The sequence below is a fragment of the Odontomachus brunneus genome, unplaced genomic scaffold (genome assembly GCF_010583005.1).
Source record: "Odontomachus brunneus isolate Ranch 3 - 2012 unplaced genomic scaffold, Obru_v1 Obru_scaffold_107, whole genome shotgun sequence".
Taxonomy (NCBI): domain Eukaryota; kingdom Metazoa; phylum Arthropoda; class Insecta; order Hymenoptera; family Formicidae; genus Odontomachus; species Odontomachus brunneus.
In genome coordinates, this window is record NW_022639557.1 from 319,828 (window position 1) to 340,314 (window position 20,487).

Genomic DNA, 20,487 nt, shown 5'->3' on the forward strand with positions numbered 1-20,487 from the left:
ATGCCAGGTCAAAAACATTTTTTTCATTTTTTGGACTTATAATTCAACTTACGGATTTGTCTTTTTGGAACAATGATTGGAACAACTAGAACAATCTATTGCGGTATCAGAATGTTCGATTTTCGAAAAGTGGGGTGCCAGCTCAAGAAATCATTTTTTTTGTTTTATTCGAAAACCGTTTCGAATGAAGCAATATCACTTTGGAACAATGTGGTACAAAGTCAGAACAATCTGGAACAACTTTCAAAATTATAAATTTCAAAAAGTGGGGTGCCAACTTCATACACTCTAAAACTCTAGGATTAGTGACTTACTTCATTTAACCACGTCTGAATTTAGCTGCAAAAAATTTCGTTGTCAAAATTATCCGTCCAATTTCCTCGCGTATCTATATGTACTTTCCTTAAATCTAACTTTGCTCTGGATGATATGTGGTTCAATGTAGTTTGAAATATGAATATATTAAATACTTTATTAACAGATAGCAAGGAGGCCACAGTATTAACAGTGAAAATATTTCAAGTACATTATTAATTGCCATACAAATAAATGCTTTATACAATATTTATATAATATTGTATGTGTATACAATATATTATATAATATATATATATATATACATACATTGTATATATATATATATATATGTGTGTGTGTATATGTATGTGTGTGTGTGTAAAATTATATATACTTCTTTTATAAGCCTATCTCGCTGCGCGCTTTTCAAAATTTGCTGTCGTTCCTCCTTCATACTAAACATCTGATATTTCGTATCAGTCCATCTTTTTGTTAAATGGAAAAAGAACATGTAGCTTGATTCCACTGACACAGATGTGTAAATTCATTCGCTGAAACGAGAGAAAAGATAATGTTCCCTGCGGGATTATAAAGCTGTATACATTTTCACTCCGCACGCGCGCGGTTGATCAAGAACGTAGACAACATAGTGTGAATGTTTGTTATCCGGCTGATGCAAGTCCAATGATATCTCGTTCATATCAGCGGAGTTCTTCTCATGAAGACTGTTGCAACCATAACTGACTGTTGTGTGCACAATACGGCGAAGATCATCAAATCGTCCGTGCAAGATAATCATTCAAGTGGGTCATCGATCAACATTATCTTTAGAACTTATCGGGATTACAATATATGTATAAAAATATGTTGAACGAAATTGATTACTCGGTTAATTAGCGTAAAATAACGTGAGAATTCTAAAGATTTTATCTAAAGACATATAGTCTGCTATATTTAGATGTATATTATGGCGATAACGAAAATCGGAACCAAGTTGCTTTCTTCTATTCGCGATTTTTCTTCCATTTACGTCTTTGATTCTGCCATGTAGCATTATGATATGCAGAACATGAAATGTGAAGTAGAAAAGTAAGACATGAGTTTCCAAACATGTTCCTGTAGTAATATTCGATTTTTTATTATTTCGTAGTTATATTTACATACTGTTCCGCTAACTAATCTTTCTTTAGCAAAACATCGTTTTTAAAAAAAACTAACAGCAACAAATTTTTTTCTTTGACAACTTTTTAGCAACAAATGGACAACAAATAATAACATTAATTAGAATAGATTCTGCTAACTTTGTTCTGCTAACTTATATGACGTAACGTTTTACCTCTCTGACTTGCGGTCATCTTTCGGAAATGTATTATTCGAGAAGATGTGATCTTGCGTAAAAACGGTGTGCATTGGGATTACTTATTGTTGTAGTGCAAAAATCTCATGCATTGCAATTTTTTTCGTATATCTGGTATCTTATCTGTTTTTAGAACTTAGCTAGTTCCAATGGTAGAATGTTTTAGATTGAGAATTACTAAGTAATGAGTTCTTTTGTGAGATGATAACTTCGTCATGGGGAACTTTTCTTAACTGTTTCGCAAACTAGTATGTTTCAAGTAATACAAGAGGAGTGTAGCGTTGTAGTGCTTATTTACTTACATAATATTTTTGCGATTTTCTTTTTTTCCATAAATATTTGTAATTTTAAATGCAATTTGCATGTAAATATGTTAATCTTTGTAATATATGGTATTGTTTTCCGTTATTTTTAGTTACTTCAAAATGAGATTGTTTTTTCATCGATGTTTGTCTCGTCAACTTTAGCAATTTAACTGTTTTTCGACAAACTTTTCTGAATTTATTCGCGTAAAATCGTCTTTCGCATGTACAATCGCGGTGCGATTAGAAATGGTGGAGAAACTTCGAGTCGCGACTCGCGCGATTCAAACTTACGGAATGATCGCGGATCCAGATTTGTCACTGCTGCAGAGTTCAGGTTTAGGTTCACCGCGACGATGGTGACGCGGTGCGCGTCTTCAGGAAGAGTCGGTGCGCGGGCAAGCCGGCAAGCCGCCAAGATCAGCTCGCCAGCCGCGCTTTCCGGTTCGTGTTTTATAAATACTGCAGACAGAGCAAACAGTGCACCGAGCACGGCAGACCCGTGTCGCAGGATCACGAGAGGGTGTGCGTGTTTGCGGCTCATGCTCAGAGTGGAGAGTTATCGGGGGGATTCTCCAGATCCGTGCGTCTCGCCGACGTTTATCGACGACGGTTGTCCTCGCGAGTGTCATTCGCCTCCCCGTGGCGGAGCAACGTGTGCGTCCCGTTTCGTCTTCTCCTTGGTGGATTCTCGTGCGTGGTGTCTCGTGCGTGGTGCCCTTGCAGATCACGGTGTGTCCGAGTTCGCCACGAGACGAACGTGGAAACACGCGATCCACGAAATTGCATGAACGGCAATCACACGCAGTGCTGGCTCGCTCGCTCGCTCGCTTCTGCTTCCGAATCGCGAGCAACAGAACGGGACTTACATAAATAACGACGCGCCGATTCGTCCCGCGAGCTCTATCAACTGTAAGTTCGTGTCCGCTCCGATACGGTTGAGATCGAGTGAAATGCACTTAACGTGGTTCGTTGCGCTCGATCTCTTTATAGATAATTATATTTTAGTATTTACCGTCCAACGAACTTCGCACGGTTTTCTTGGACTCTTAACCATCGAGTATCCCGAGAATCGTGAAATTGAATAAAACAAATCTGATTAAACTTGTCTGATCTAAAGAACCTTACGTCTTGATGCATTTTTAAAGAGATCAAGCACTCATCGTTTCGAATTTTGCACCGTAATTGTCAGAAATATATCATCACGAGGAGGTCAAGAAAGACACGCGCTTCCACAGCACCGTTTCTTCGGACAGCTCTCCTCGCGCGAAGAAAAAAGCAAAGGAAATCACTTCGCTTTTTAACAAGTAATATATTTTTTAACAAACCGTTATTCTCAAATGTTGCGATGCGTTCGTCTCTGCATCAACAGCTCGCGCTATCACACGTGTCCGCTTTCCAATTGCTAGAGACGTTACGGAAACTGTCATCTTGTATCTATTGTCGATGGTTTGCCAAAATAATATTTATACGTCGTGTGTTCCTGCTAAGATTCGCGGTGTCTCTCTTTTCCTCTTGCCCAGAGTCTTGCGCAACAATTGTATGCGGCACAAAAATACTAGCCGGCGTCCGGCTGCGTGCACGCTCCCCGCGCGCGAAATTGCAGTTTCATTCCGCGCGTTAACGACTTCTCATCGCGAGCGGAACATTATTTTGTCACATCGCCGTCCTGTGACAAGAGTAACTGTCTGGACTTATTTCGATCGCCGTTTCACTTTTCATTCGAGCGTTATCACAATCCAGTTCATCTTGTTCATCGCACACGTGTGCCGTCTAATTCATGCGACGTCACGGATACGTCACGCGCGCGGAACTCTTGTGAATCCAACGATTTCGCAAAAAGCCGCGTGTGTGTGTACCTCAAGACGCTTCCTCCAGCACGTCGACGCTTTTCACCCCGTTTAAAACGTTTTGCAGAGCCCGGACGTGTCTGCTTGCGCTGGGAAAGAATAGGATGCTTCTTTGCGCTTTCCTCGGCACGATGACCGATGATGTTGCGAAATTCGTAATCGCGCGCAGCGACGGGATATAATAACCATCCGGCAACGGCGATTGATCGAATCGTGATACCTTATTCTCGGCTCACACTCGAGTGCGGTAAAAAGGAAAAGCGTCGCGGATCATCGAGATGAGCGGGATGAAGAAGGCGATCGGCGGATCCATTCATAGGATACGGGAGTTCGAGCTCGAGAAGGTAATGAGCTTTCTTTCCCGCCATCACTACGGCTGCTGCCGCCACCTCCGCCGCCGCAATCGGATTTTCCTTTGTGCGTGCGGCGATTTCCCCGAGGTCTCCTGGCGCTTCGCTCCTCGCGAATGAAGCTAAACAACCGACACGGCCGCCGGCAGCCGTCTCGTTTTCCAGCTTCGAGACATTGAGAGCCCGAAATAGTATTCGCGAACGAGGCAACATTTCATTATACTCGCTCGACTAACGGCCATTCTCCCGCCTGGCAGTGCACCAATGTTTCCCTAACGGTGGGTCTGTGGCGACTGCGTTCGCGACCATGACTTGTCGCCGCTCGCGTACGGATCGCTTCGTAATGCACTTTGTCTTTAACACGGAATCAGGCTTGCTGAGCTTCGCTGCTTAATTCGCTCCAAGTAATATCAGCGAACACATAATTGAGCAGATCAGTTTATTGTAATACAGGGTTTTTTAATTTGAAGAAAACTTAAACAGATAAAACTTAAAAACACGAATCAAATTCGCAAAAGTTATCTGGAAATAGAGGGGCGTTTAAAACTTAGAATTGAATTACAATTTTATTAAAATTTATTTAATATATATATATATTAATCAATTAATTTAATTATATATTTATTTTATTTATTTTTTATTTAATTTGACTTTTTATTGAACAAAAATAAAAATCACAAATTGTCCAAATTGACATCCTTCAGTTATGATACATTATGCACTGCGATCTAAAATGAACCAAATAGCCGCACGAAGAACCTCGCGATCGTTTTTATCTGCCAATATGCGTCTTTAATATGCTTATTAACGCATTCCTGGTGTCTACTTACTCTTCGTAAATCAAGCTTTTCTTAAATAAAATTATAACTTAATTCTTAGATTTGAACACTTGTATCTTACTTGTAGGTACGTGTAAATTTGATCTATGTTTATAGAAAGTTTTTTGCTGAAATTGGACCCAAGGATATACTTTCTTAGTATGTTCAATTTGTCATAGGAGATACCTCTGTACAATAACTAATTATACTGTCCCTTGCGATATTTTGTTTGTGCCATTAGACTGATTAGAAGTTCCCCATCTCATGGAATATCAATCAGAAAAGAAATTTCACTCAAGTTGCGTACTTCTAGCTCTTCGTATTTCGCGAGAACGACGCGGAAATTCACGCGCTTCTTGTTAATTGAATGTTACAAGCGAGGACTTGCGATTCTTTGTCAGTTCATCTACCGTGTTAAAGGAGTCCGCGTTCTCCAACGAGAAATGGGACTATGTTGGGGGGAATCCGTTGCCATGCGTCTCGCACATCGGGATCAAAACGCGTACGAAGCGTGCGTCCGTGTAAAAATAGACGTTGCGTGGAGATCGGCATCGGGTGGCGTCGCGTTGTATTCGGCGTGCAGCGGATAACGCGTCGTGGCACGTGAGTTTCACTTCAAAGCCGCGCCTCGCTCGCGACAAAGTGCGTTCGCGAGAGATTCCTCGCCTCCGAGAGCTTGCGCGTTCCGAAGTTACTACCTCGAGACATTCTCCTGTGCTCTCAAATATTGTCGCGATCCGGGAGAGCGAGGCGTAACGTCGAGGAACTTTATTATCGGCGATTCGTCGTTCGACGTGACAGTGACCACGATTCCGTCGATCACAACGTGACATTATGTACAGCACCGCGTGGAAAACTAACGGTTTTCTGGAACAGGTAAACTTGATCGACGAGTTCGACATTCTGCAGATCGTCGGCGAAGGATGGTTCGGTAAGATCCTGTTGACCGAGCACCGCAGCACGCAGACCGAGATGGTGCTGAAGGCGCTACCGAAGGCTTACACCGGCATCTCGGATTTCTTTCGGGAGTTCCACTATGGCTTACATCTGGCGGCTCACAGAAACATCATAACCACTTATGATGTGGCTTTCGAGACGGCCGGCTTCTACGTTTTTAGTCAGGAGTACGCCCCGCTCGGTGAGAGAATTTTTACGAGGTCGTGCTGGTCGCTTCTTCTGGGCTTCTTTTCTGATTCGTAAAATTTAAGGTGCAATTAATACGCTCAATAGAGTGACTCGAGTCACCAAATCACTCGAGATAATTTACGGACTACTCGGAGACGGCCTCTTGCTCGGTGTTCGTCGCGAGGCGCTCGTGGAAACGCTCGTAGTATTCATATTATCGCTCGGGTGTGTGCTTTAGTCGTTCGCGTTACCCTCAATTTCCAGGCGATCTCACGTCGAACGTGACAGAGACGGGGTTGGGCGAGCTCCACGCGAAGAGGGTCGCCAGGCAACTCGCCGCAGCGGTGCAGCACATACACAGCCGTGAGCTGGTGCATCGGGACATCAAGCTCGACAATATACTCGTATTCCGAAGCGACTTCTCACGGATTAAGCTCTGCGACTTCGGCGAGACCAGGCGGGTCAATACCGTGGTGCGAAGACACAACGAGTGGCTGCCGTACTCGCCGCCCGAGGTACTGCAGATCGACACTGACGAGACGTACAAGTAATTATACGCTGTGATTGACCATTAAGTACAGTCTAACGCATTGCACTGCGGCCGAGATCGCGTTGCCTCGCGACTGGGCGTTGGGAGAGATGGAAGATCGAAGAGTAGGAAGAAGCAAAGTAAAATCAATCCTTTTCTATTTCTTTTTAAAGAGTGTCTGCTTTAAGGAACAAACATATCCTCGAAGACTACACTGTAATCTGTGTTGAAAACTGATAACACTCTAAGAGTTCGCGATGACTTGTCTGAAGCCGATATAAACAACTCGTTGTTTCATCCATAACTCTATATCTTATAAGATTAAATGAGCATTCGATTTTACTCACGATTTTACTCATTTTTACCTATCTTCGTGTGTTATTGTAGCCTCCCTTTTTCAATAGTCAGTAGGCATAAGTGAGATTTTGGTCGGTTGTCAAACTCGAGCGCAATGGATCTCTCGTGCGTTGTAATGAATGATATCTACGTGCAGATCGGCCACGGTCACTAGAGGTGTACATTCTAACGACGACTTTCAGAGCTCGCACGACGCACGACGTCTGGCAATTCGGCATTGTCCTATTTGTCTGCTTAACCGGCTGCCTGCCATGGCAGAAGGCGGCGCCGGACGACCCGCGGTACACCAGATATCAAAACTGGCACAACGCGACGCTGAACATCGCCAAGAAACCGAAATTATTTCAGCTGATCAGCTCACGAGCGCAGAGGTGGGTATCCACTTGGAAGCGAGGTTGCGAATTAAGCGCCGCGTCAGCGTGCATTCCAAATACGTCTAATTCGATACCGCTGACTGTTGCTCGTTTCCTTGCATTCAAAAAATTTTATGCAAATTTATTTTAAAAATTTGCAATTTTTTTTTTGCAAATTATTACATCTAATTAGCATCGTACTAGCTTCGCGTAGTTCACATTATTTCTTATCGAAGAAAAGGTAATCGAAATGTTCGATATTCTTCACAGCGACTAGAATTTGTACTGGTTTCCTATCTCGATAAAGAGAACAATCCTTGAGAGACCAAAATATATAGATAGAAGAATGTATTATGTTGTTCTCTCTCTTTCTTTTCTTTTTTACCTTTTTCAAAGAATGTTCAAGAGGCTGCTAGACCCGAAGGCTGACAAGCGACCTGTTAGCGTATTCGAGGTGAATAAATATTTAGAGGACAGATGGCTGGCGAAACTCGGAGTCGAGAAAGCGTTGAATGGTGGGTTGGTTGGCTGTGTATCGTACGATATTGCCGGCGATACGATACGGTACATGCCGCAATTTCTCAGTGACGTTCCTTTTTGTATCCGCAGGCGGTGTCGACGAACGCGACGAGCTCTGTCCCTCCATGTACAGCTTCCACAGTTCCTTAGAGGAGAAGAATCAGCTCCTCCACACGCTCACCACGTACGGTATTGAGACGACGGTGGACCGGTCGAAAAAGAAGGACCGCATCAGGGAATGGATACAGTCCAGCGCGATCGTCGAAGAGAACGAGGAGGACGAGTCGGATATGTACGAGGACTCAGAGGTCTATGAGGAAGAAGACCGCGACATCGACGGAAACGAGAGCGAAGAGGCCGAGCCCGTGCCCATGAGAGGTAGACATTTTCCGGAAAGACGTCCGAGCGCAGGAACGAACGACTTTCGGAAGAGAAGGGCTGGCAGAGTCGTCTCGAGTCCGTCGAAAAGCAGAGTACCCACACAGCAGGTCGAAAGGAAGATACCCTTCTCTCCTCAAGTAGCTGAAGAACGTGAAACGATCGCACGGTTCGCCAGTTTCCCGAACGGCGATCCGAGTTTGGCCACTGCCGCGAGCAACGGCAACGATCAGACTCACGATCGCACACCTACATCACTGAATGCACCCTCCGACGCGCCGTCGATGACAAGTCATCTATTTGCGAGTAATATCCAGTTGCCTTCGTCGAGCACCAACGGTCGAAACGTCAAGAGTTCTACGAAGAATAACGCCATAAACCCTCAGGGTGATAAGTCCCCTGTCACAGCGTCAGCTACCTTCCCGAGCAAGCAGTCGCCGCCGAAGATCACGACGAACTCGTCGGGAAACAACACCGTCGGCAGAGCCTTGCCGACGAGTCCACAGATCCCGGCTCGGAAGAATCGCGCTCACACCGCGCCGTTTTCAGACGCAACGACCACGCGATCCGCCGAGAACCGAACAGAATCGAGACGGCGAACACAGTCAGCGACGGTCCTACGGTCCGTGGAAACGGATGAGTCGCCGCCGTTGCCACCTCGAGCGGCACCGACGAAGACGCCCGTCGCGTCGCCGCATCCGTCCACTAGACGGTCGGACAATCTTGCTGTTGCTGCACCAAGCTCGCGAACGGCGAGGTCGATTTTGCAGCCTCGAGGCGTTGCCGCGCCGATGATGAGTCCGATGGAGACGCAGCCTCCTTCGAATAATAGCGCTCTTACTGCACGAGTCGAGGACTCACCGCCGACAGCCGCTGTACAGATCGCGACGTCAGCGAACACGGTCGTCGTGTCGACCGCCTCGCATCTGGTGATGCAAAGTTTCAATACCCTGCAGGGTATCGCGAGCGGCGGCGGTATGTCTCCGGCGACCACCACCCCGTTGATGAACGCGAACAAACTCGGTCAGTGGTTCAATGAGGAAGAGGCGACCTTGAGCTACGGCAAAGACGCGTACGCTCACTACGGCATCGCTCACGGAGCTATATTGCCGATAAGGGTTGGTGTCGTCAGGCAGGACTCCACTGGCAGCGGCAGTCGATCTGTGAGCAACTGATGAGCGTGAAGAATGTGTCGGATTGTTCTCAAGACTGATGGTAGCTGGAGCCTCGCGCAAGCTACTCGGGCGAGCTCGACCGGACACCGTCAGCGTACTTGGAGATATAACCAGATTCAGTAAGATGTAGTGCGAAGTACTCTATGAAGAAATACAACGTGGCTCGAGGAATTCACGAAGACAAGCGGAGCAACGTCGAGTATGTACACGTATCGTCACTTGTGATATTGATGTTTCCTGTCTAACGACGTCAAGTTCATTGGGGACAGATCATCGAAGGAGGAATCACTGAGGGTTTCTTCTTCGGCGTACACCGATGCGACGTGTCGAGTATACGAAATAAAATAAGAGCGTGACGGAAGTAACGTTACAACAAGACCGCTCGTGTTTGGACGGTCGCTACAATACGTTGATTATTTTCAAGGGACACTTATATCGCCACGTGTTACTCGCTTCACCAAGCATAACGAGATAAAATTAGCGCGACGCCTCGCAAGAGTTGCACCGTACGCGGCCGTCCTCGACGCGGTTAGCTGCAGCCGTTATCGACCGTGGGACACAATGAGAATTCTTATTGTTTCAACGTGACGCGCGAGACTTGGACTTTTAATGTGATTCCGTGGACTTTCACGTCTCACGTCGGATGTCTTTCGTTGCGAGTAACGTACAGGGAAATATTACGTACACGGAGAACACGCGCTTGGTTTGAATAGATGTGTCTTATGATATATTAAAGTAGTCGTTTCGCGATAGTACTACTGAAAAGTTCAATTACGTGATAAAAAGATGGAGCCGTATAATTTTGGATGAGATATGAATAACAGCATGTATTTAAAAATGTATTATACTAATATTTGATTAGCTTTCGATCTTTGCCCAATTACACAAGCAGTTAACTTTCCGCATTATATTTTTATGATATACCGTATAATCTGGGTCTGTCAGACCTTTGAACTTTGTTGAAAATCGATATTTTTGAACACTTTTCTAGAAATATAGAGAATTAGCCATGAGATAGCTATGCAATAGTAATTCAACAAAATCTACAAATGGATTTGCGCTATTTTCGAATAATAATGAAAAAGATTTCTTATAAAATGAAAAAACTCACTAGAAATGTGCGAATTAAAGATTTTTTATGTCGAATCGAATCGAATCTCAGATTTTAATTTCGAATTTGAATCAAATCGAATCGTTGAAAGAATTTTTAATTGACATAATCGAATAGTTTGCACATCTCTAAAACTCACTTTTTCCCTGTACAGTCGACGAATTTCTTCTGATTGAGATATTTAAGCGAAATCAACGGGATTTTACTAAGAACTGAAAGTTCTGAAAGTTTTTGACAGAACATTGGCATTGCAAAATTTTAATTTTTATTAACTTCTTGCATTTTGTGATGTTATTTTTAAAACACTAATTTTTCCATCAAGCTGTTCCTGCAATTGCTGATAGTGCCCATCGCGAACCCGATTAGAATTTACGATTTGTTTTATCAAATATGAAAACTTTTAATTTACTATCAAATTAGAAAACGTAAAAATTAATATCTGTACTTCTTTGAAATATGATAAAAAAATTGCGTACAATTTCATACATAACAGACGGGTTGTCGTAAATCAGGCAATATCGAATACATAGAATGACTAATTAACGACACCGATGAGCCTAAATAATGTTTTATAAACTTGAATAATATTTGAGTTGACATACAGAGTCTAAGTGAAACGAATTTCTAAGAAATTTACTTCACGAGACAACTGCCTTATTATCGTCGTGTTCACTTTCCATTCAGTCAAAACTAGCTCCGCAAATGTTGTGGATGTGATTTGTCCAAATGAACGTAAACATAAGGCAACGAATTGTCCACTAGTGCCAAAGACGTAATCTGTGTAATAAGTGCGTAATCTGTGTAATAAGTGCGTAATCTTCGAGAGATGATATTTGTTGTTTCAACGTGTTGTTTATTTTCCTTATTGAGAGCTTGTTTATACGATAAATTGCATTGCGACTTGGCTTGTCGCAACGCGACAACTGACGCAATTCTAAAAACGACAAAATGGGATGTATCGTACGCGACGATATTCGTTCTCGACGGCAATGTTTCACGAAGACCTGAAGCCGTTTGAATAAATCACACGATATCGTATCAGACGTACGCTCTCGCGTCGCCGACGCGCACTAAATAGCAGATTGTCTACGTTAACTCGCGCGTTTCCGCGGACCGTTCACACAAATAGCCATATTTCATCCTTGCCGCCGCTTTCGAGGCGGGGTAATAAAGAGAAACGATCGATCCGATAAGTATACGCGCGAATGACTCTCACGCGAGGATAAGGATCGTTTATTATAATCGTCGATACTCTCGCCGGTGGTGCCGGCACGTCAAGGTTAATGTGCAGGCTCATCGGCGCCGTTAATTAGTCATTCTAGGTGTTCGATATTGCCTGATTTACGACAAGAGTCTGACTTAGATAAGCTCCCTTCGGCGGGAAGTCTTGCTTAAACTCCGTCGTTGTTGTCGTCGTCGTCGTCGTCGTGGTGAGACGTCGCGATTATTAGCGTCGCACGAGGAACAAGGACGACGCAACGTCGGCGACGACGACGAAGAGAGCGGGGCGAGGTAACGTCACGGCGAAGGGCCGACGAGAGTGCGCGTTTGGCGATGTGGAAATAATTCCGGGGCGGGTCGTGGCACGAATTAATTAAGAGATACATAAGTAGCGCATATTGCGCAGGAGACGCAATTACCGCCGTCTTTGACGCCGCGAGTAACGCGGCAACGTGCGAAAGATATGGGGAGGACCGCGAAGGTAGTTTGTTGTTTATCGTCGGGGCTAACTGGCGGAATATTACGATGCGACCGAGTGACTCGAAAACTTCGCCGACGCGTGTGTTAATTAGCGTTAAAGTTGATTTTACCAGCGATAAATTCGCTAATTTACACGATTTTTGATCGCGCACGCGGAATCTATTCGCTCATACGAGATCTTACGATCAACTCTGTCTCATCATAATCAGATGCTGGATTTTTTATACCGCCGCGATGCTGATACATAATCGGCATTGTGTTGAAGATTTGAATTACAAAGTCAGATAAAATAAATAAAAGTAATCTTTCTCACTTTCGTATACGTCAATTCTCCGAAATAAGGTTGTTCAAAGTTGATTTTACACCTCGGCTGTCTCCGCATGTCGATGCGTATCCGAGTCGGAATTTTGATCCTACTTCCGCCTCAATATTCTATTTAACGCCTATTTTGATACTTTAAAGTCTATATCACAATGTCTTTTGTCTCAAAACGAAAATAAACATATGATTTAACTATCAGGTAGCTTACCAAAAAGTTGGAACAATCGGCTTTTAGAGGCGTTAAAAGGATTTCAATTTCTATGTGTTACACATACACTGATCCTTCAAAATATACAGGTATTAGAAAGTTTTAAGTGAGAAGTACGGCTAAAATTTCGACTCGGGAAAGGTAGTGGTACGCAACATTGTCGCGGTCTCATCAGAGAGATTCACCGCTCGTCGACAAGGCCGCTTAAAAAGGTCATAGCGACATCAAATAAAATGCGTTGGGAAGCTTGAATTGTCCCGTATACGATGAGGTATCGATCGTTTCTCGAAGTCATCGTTTAATTCTGTGCTCTTGTGTTGAAGATGAATCGACTATCACAAAAGCCCGACTTCGATATTGATTCGAATGAATCGGGGAGAACACGAAATCTTATTGTAAGCGATATAATACGCCGTTTGTTATAGCGTAAGAATGAATTGTAATTTAATTTTTGTAAGCTGTTTGCGTTCTCGTTATATGTTTCGATTGTATGGGTATACGAGTACTTATTTCTCGGTTTATTGCTTCGTGGAAAAGCCTTCGACTGTGATGGCGTTTACCTCATTCAGACAGATCGTTTTGCCTGATATCGCCATGAAACAGATAATCATTGTGAAACATTGCGAATCATATTGCGCGAGTGTCGTTAATTGCTCACGATTGGATGGCGAATTTTTCAAGAGAGACTTGTCAAAAACTGACGTTGCCAAGCGTTGGCTCTGTTATAACGCTCGGCTATTCACAAGCATCCTCGTGGCATCCACCCCTGATCAATTGATTATATCTCGATGTAACACGCCTTCCATGAGATATTCATCCGAGAGCATTGTTTAGTTATCGTTAGTAAATTAATGCTGGTTACAGTTAATTAACACAGGTGCTAATGTAAATTTATTAGTGCCGGCTGCCAGTGAATGTATTATCGATTTTGTACAAGCATCGTGCAACAGAGGCGGATTCTGCGCGTGCTGTTGCGCTCGTACTCGACACGATATTGCGACGGAAGCGATACCTTGGAGCCACTCGAGATAGGGCTAACGTTCTGAAGCGCGCGAAGCTAGCTGAATATAATTATTGACCGTACCCCGTGTCCGCTCATGTAACGCAGTCGCGCCGTTTGCCCTTGATCTGCGTAGTCGAACGCGTGAACGCAGCTGGCCAAAAATTGTCGCTTTGCGAGCATCACTCTCGACACCTTTTGCCGTCCGTTAGTCCGGTCCCAAAAGCTGCGCGGATGAAAATTGATGAAACCACAATTGGTGTTAATGACGTACCACAATTTCCCCTCGTTGGTGCCGTCCAGCAACCTTCTGCATCCTCGTTACGTTGCTTTCGGCATGTCTATTTCGGGATCGATCGGATTCGCCCCGAAGCTCGGGGATCTACGCGATTTACGAACGAGGATGTATGAAATTGTAGGCGCTAACGATGTTGTTACAGTAAATAAAACGGATTCCTTACAGATCTCCCGCTGTTCTTGTCCTCCCTCACATTTCCCGAGTGTGATTCTCCGCTCAAGAGGTGAGCTGACGGGAAGACAAGAAGAACGAGAAAGCGTCACGTCGCACATCTGCTATTTTCGAATTATCGACAACCTAAGGATCTTAATTGGTCATACGCGAACGCGAACTATTATCGCGCGCCGAACGCCGTTGAGAGACATTATTGTAGTTGGAGATATTAAAAACTCTCCTCATTAAAGCACTTCGGATGAATTATCAAAGACTGATAATAACGGACGCGCTTCGCGCTAAAAATGCGAATACCAGCTATAAATAAAGGAAGCCGGTGGCGCTCTGACATACGTCTTCGTTTTATCAATGTTATTGCTTCCATTCGGCCGTCGTGACACTCGACGAAGTTGCTGTTCGCGTCTTTGTCGCGCAGTGACATATCGGGTGATGTAAGGAGACTGGCGTGTTAAGGATCATTATAAGTCGACACACCCGGCCATATCTTTAATAAGTAGCGATCGTACGTGTGATAATTGTTAGGTGCTCATAAACGACGAGTATGTCATGGTCAGGAATGAGCCCACCACTGTCGTTACGTTCGCACGGGAACATGCTCCTTCAAAGTCGTGGCTTCGGAGGGGAAGGACCTCTCCCGTTGAGGAGAGAGAGTGCGGCCGGCCGGTCGCTCGTTCCTCGCGCGGGGAATGCGCGTGTTCGAGCACGCCGTGTCACCCGACACGTGGGACGTGACGAGCGAGCGTATTAATCGTTTATGGAGCTTGCAAATGCAACTGCCCGTCCTTTCCCGCCGTCGCCCGCGCTGACCACCGTCACGCGTTCGTCGTCTTCGTCATCCTTGTCGCCGCTCGAAATCGGATCAAATCGAGTGCAATCATTGCGCACCGATTGCGCGCGGTACCGGCTCAGGACTTCCGTCGTTGATTCGAAACGCGACGCGTTGCTCGATTTCTCACCGTTCCACGATTCGCGCGCGACCACGAAGACCGAGATAAAACGCGCGGCGCGAAAGATTGAAAGCGAGTGAGAGCTGCGCAATGATAACAGACGTTCTTAATTAAAACAGTTTCCAGGAAAAACTGATCACTAGAAACTAGTCAGTTTTTACTAGCTAGGATTTATTAGGCAGTAATTACCCAGAAATACTGCGCAGAAAAATACTGGCCAGAAACTAGGCAATAAAAAATGCTAAGTAAATGCTGGGCAGTTTTTCTGTCTAGTAAAAACTCGGAAAATACTGACTATACAGACGTGCGCAATGTTTTTTCGTTATTCTCTAGATAAGAAAACAGTAATTAAAACTACAAGCATTTCAATAATAAGTTAATTTGCGTATGAAAAAGCTACTTCTTGAAAAAAACACGAGTTTCACGTTATTTTTATATTAAATTGAATTAATTTGCGTATGAAATGCTTACTTCTTGAAAAAAACACGAGTTTCACGTTATTTTTATATTAAATGATAAAATATAATACTTTAGCTGGCCAGTAACCAAAATTCCAGTTAGGAAGAAGTTGCTCTTTCTACTTGGATTGCGTCGATCATTAGAATCGTCGTAAAACTGACACACCGAACGGATAACGAGCGCGTTTCTTTGCGATGCGCGCGATGATAAGATGCACTGACAATATAAAACATTATCGACGAGTGTTCGCGCATTCATGGGGGAAGAGCGCGCGATTATGGGCCGTGCGGAGCGCGTATATCGCTAGCGTCACTGGCCGCTCTCTCGTCTTCTCCTTCTCCTCATCGTCCGCCGCTCGTTTCCTGCCCCGAGCTGACAACCGAGTGTCGGATTACCGTCTTCCATTTCTACGTAGGTGTTCGAAGGGCTGAATTAATCCCGGCCAGTTGTCGACTCTCGAAGCCAAGTCGCCGTCTGAGTCGCAGTCGATGTCTCGGAGAGCACCAAAGACAAGACGGGATGGACTACGACGACGGGGAACAGTGAGCCTGATCAAAGTGTTCCCATGTGAATACGATCGTAATGGGCTCGCCTCTCAAACGCAGCTCGCTCTTTGATCGTAGACACCTGGTGATTATAACACCTGTAATCATAGAAAATGTATACGACGAGCATCGACTGTCGACATCGACTTTCGGCTTCAATATTCTATTTTGATACTTTAAAGTCTACATCACAACCTCTTCTGAATCTTTTTTAATTTACTAACTCCACTGAGAGAGGTTTTCTTCAGAATCTGCAAATACCATTTTGTGCGTTTTTTGTCATTTAGGACCGATTGTTTCAACCTCTTGGTAAGCTACTTAACAATTAAATCATGTGTCTCTGTCTCTGAAAAAGCGAATATAAACATATAATTTAATTATCAGTTAGCTTACCAAGAAGTTGGAACAATCGACCTTTAGAGGCGTTAAGAGGCGTTTAGAGGCGTTATGTTGTGTCGCGGCGTCGGTCGGTCGTCTGACATGTGATTGTATCGATATTTCCGTAATCGTCGTGCCGTCTGAACGCAGCAACTACTACGTCCGCGTTCCCGAACGCTCTTTCGACGAGGCGGACAAGCGAGAGGAAAGGGTCGCCGCAAATTCGCCTCCCAATCCGTTCACGGCGCCGACCGGCCGCGACATTACGCCGCGCCGGCCGTGAACGTCTCTATAAACGAACGGAAACGGATGTGAGTCTGCTTCCGTGTCTCTCCTCCGGCAAAGTCGCGGAGCCGGCGAAAGCGTTGGTCTAAACACGTGCGCGCACACATCGGGGGCAACCCCTTAATATCGCGTACACCCTGCGTCCTGCACCCGCTCTGTCCTTCTTCTCGCCATCCTCTTACCGCCGCTCGCCCGGGCGGGAGAGGACGGGGGAGAGGAGTATCGATTAGGGCCTGTGGTACAGTGTGTATCCCCGAGAATCGAGGGATGTGGAACGATCGATTGATCGCGTATGAAATGGAGTGTCTCTCGGGCGTGAATATGGACAAGCGGCGGTGAGACGAATTGAATATCAACACGCTGCCGTTTCTCATGTGGCGCCGTTGTTATGTGCTCATCGCATGAGAAATTGAATGGACGTCGCGGCTACTCGATCGGGATGTAATATTGATCCAAACAGTACCGATATCGAGACAATAGACCGCGGCCAGATCGCTATCGGGATTTCAAGATGATTAATGCGCGAGTGTATTCGGAGAAAAATACATGCGCTGGTAGTAACTGCATATATGCGACGATTATATGAGCTTTTGTATATAGAATCACAATGTATATTATAGCTCAGAAACTATTTTGCAGTTGCTACAATTAAAAGGCGATGGTTATAAATTTTACACAGAAAACTCGTATTTATCACCAATGTGGTCGCCACATACATCGCCATGTATTTTTCTTTGAGCGTAGAGCTCTGCAAGAAGAAAAATGTAGCAAATGTTAATAGCAAATAGCGACATCCGCGTAATTTCGCGTTGCATAATGCGTAATTAAAATGACAAAATTACCCGGCGACGTAATATTTTCAATTTCATGAATAAAGATCGGCCGTACGACATCGCAGCCTGCGCTCGCGAAAATTAAATATTCAAAGGCAGACTCGGGGTTAATTAACGGCAAATGAAACATCGTCGAGGGACACGGTTAACCGAGAAACTAATTACGAATCACAAACGCGATCTCGCTGGTAGACAGCCTTGGCAGCAGGATGTGTTTTCGCAATCGATCGAAGGCCATCGATGTTACTCGCGTAGGATCGTTTTTATCGCGCGTACCCCGCAAACACGCGCTCGCTATTGAGCGCACGTAGCGCGCTTTGACGTTACGCGCTCGTGCTGTAATTAGCTCAGCCGAAAGCTCGCTAAAACGATAGAGTCGCGTGAGAGCCCGCTTCGCCGACGTACAATGCCGCGTTGGCTTTCGGAATTTATTTGCGAAAAAAGGCAGCCGCGCCACGCTAAAACGGTACGCGCCGTGTGTGGGCGCCACAGCCACGTAACAGGGCGCGTACCGCACCGCTAACAGATTCGTTATGGATCCGCGAATCGCGGAACGGCGCAGTAAATCCATCCCGATAATGCGGCCGCGCGGTGCCATCCTGCCCCCCGTGAGGCAACGGCGGGCGAGGCGACATACGAGCGATTTATATCGCTAGTCGCCCGACTGCACACGAAGTAAGTCTTAATAAGCGTAATAAGTGCAGCGTGCAGCTTGAGATGTATTTTGGCAAACGCGCGCTTTCTTGCTCATCGCAGCGCAAATGCAGACTTTCGTAGGTACGACTCGCGCGTCATTCACCGGATTATTACATGCTTTGGCTTCAGTCGAATTGGCAGTGTTTTATCTGTCATCTTTTATGATCAACTGAGGAAAATGATGTATGCAGAAATTTATGCACGACAAAAGCGCGCGAGTAACTTGGCAGTCAAACCTCGGGACGTGCTTTCTTAAAGTGGAATCAGTTTTATTTCACAATGTTTTGTGTGAGGACTAGATTATATTATCATATTGTAGATTATACTATACAGAACTAGAAAATTTGATGATTTCTAACGATATATATATCTAAAAATAACTATATCTATCTAAATATATATATCTAAAACTATATCTATCTAAATATATATATCTAAAAAACAATACGATAAAAAATATTCAATTATAATAATTTTTTAGTAAAGTCAAACTGCATAAAATTTTTTAACAAATTTTGTAATTTAGGTTATATTTCCCCCGTATGATCCAAGATTAGAAAATTTTCTTGCGATTTTCACTGTAAAATTTTTCCCTATCCTTCTACAATTCTCGCGACGCCTTGTGTCGTCCATGCGTCACCGAAGGAGCACACGCGCTTTGGAAGTAAGAAGAAAGTATGAGCGAGATACATATCAAGCGCACGAAGGGGTTTACAGCGTTCAACTGTCGCCACCCTCATTCGGGTTACCACGCACGACTATCGCGGCACGCGATAAAATATCGCTCGCGCGGCTGCTCGTCACGCTTTATTTTCCTTCGCCTCGTCGAGCACACGAAAACTATCCTAGATAGTCGAAATTATCAGTGTCCAAATAAACGCGGCGCGTCACGTGGGCGGCGCGCGACGGCTGAGTTTCGCAATTATGAACGCAATTGCACGCAGCGTGAAGCTTTGTTGCGAAAGCATGAATTTTTGTCGCGAAAGCGTGAGCGCTCGCGCGTTTGATATGCGCAGATTCTAATTTTTCGCTAGAACTTACGTGCATATCGCGAAGTTCAGCGAGCATATCGCGAAGTTCAGCGAGCATTTCGCGCGAAACACTCACTAGTCTGGCGTCCAGTTGTGCTAAGCCGTTTCGTGCTCTCCGTTCAGAACACGAGAGATTTGGCGCGTTTACCTCCCACAGATCGATCCGACGACGAGATGTCGGTGACCGAGGCACGTCGGGGCGTTCCGGAGCGATGAGACGGCCGGTCGAAAAAAACAGCGATATTATAACCCCCGGATTTTCTGGGTTACGACGCGGCGGACAGACGCCTATGTGAAAATATTGTTTCAACGCGCCGGAAGAAAAGGGATGGATAGAGAGAAAGAGAGAGAGGGGAGGGGGAGGGGAGAGAGAGAGAGAGAGAGAACGAGCGATAGAGACTTCGCGGTTCGGCCTATATTATTTCAGGACCGAAATGAGGAGGCTTCTCTTGGCGGTTAACATCGGTATCGTTGTCTGGCCTAGACGCAGCTACTCGCACGATTGGACGACGGTAAGCGGAAGTCGCGTTTTATTATGAAACAACGTGTATATCTTGCCTGCAAAAATAGCAGAAGCGAGGTGGGGAAGCAATCGAGTGACTCTTCGCGGTCGTACTCGATTTTATTTTGTTAACTGCGAGAGCAAAAATCGGTTTGCGCGTTTTCTCCGCCTGTGAACGTCGTAAAATTCGGCTGTGTCGATAATGATAAAATAATTAATGCACAGTAATGATTTCGATGAAGATCTCGCTGCGCTCTGATATCTTCAAGATAACTTCATGCGTATCCGGGAACTAAGTCGGAGAAGATTATTGAATTAATGCGACTTGACGGTAATACGCGAAGGAGGCCAACGTGAGCAGTCTAAGAACAGACGGTGACTGTCCTCCGCTTAATCACTCGCGGAATGAATTAATCATGAGGGATCAGCGACTGCCAATCTCCTTGCTCGCTCTATCGCAGCGAGGATTAATGTTCGGCTGATCTAATTTAAAGGGATTTTTCGCCGGAAGGCATCGACGTATATCGTTTTTCGTTAATCTGTGTTCTACGAACCAACGAGCGAATAGTCGGGGTGGAGAGCGCGACA

The 20,487-nt window shown here is 44.9% G+C and overlaps 1 protein-coding gene across 4 annotated transcripts; it reads left to right on the forward strand.

The window, feature by feature from the left end:
- Positions 1–2,435: 2,435 nt before the first annotated feature.
- LOC116849119 (putative serine/threonine-protein kinase YPL150W) lies at positions 2,436–14,213 on the forward strand. 4 transcript variants are annotated; one of them, XM_032825956.1, is made up of 8 exons: positions 2,436–2,868; positions 3,105–3,263; positions 3,874–4,150; positions 5,851–6,112; positions 6,364–6,646; positions 7,168–7,356; positions 7,735–7,853; positions 7,948–14,213. In XM_032825956.1, exons 3-8 carry the CDS (start codon positions 4,085–4,087, stop codon positions 9,408–9,410), a joined length of 2,382 nt encoding a protein of 793 aa, XP_032681847.1. In that variant the 5' UTR covers positions 2,436–2,868; positions 3,105–3,263; positions 3,874–4,084; the 3' UTR covers positions 9,411–14,213. The 4 variants fall into 4 exon arrangements, with proteins under 4 accessions (XP_032681847.1, XP_032681848.1, XP_032681846.1 ...); XM_032825957.1 differs by having other exon boundaries at positions 3,149–3,263; XM_032825955.1 differs by lacking the exon at positions 3,105–3,263.
- Positions 14,214–20,487: the final 6,274 nt, after the last annotated feature.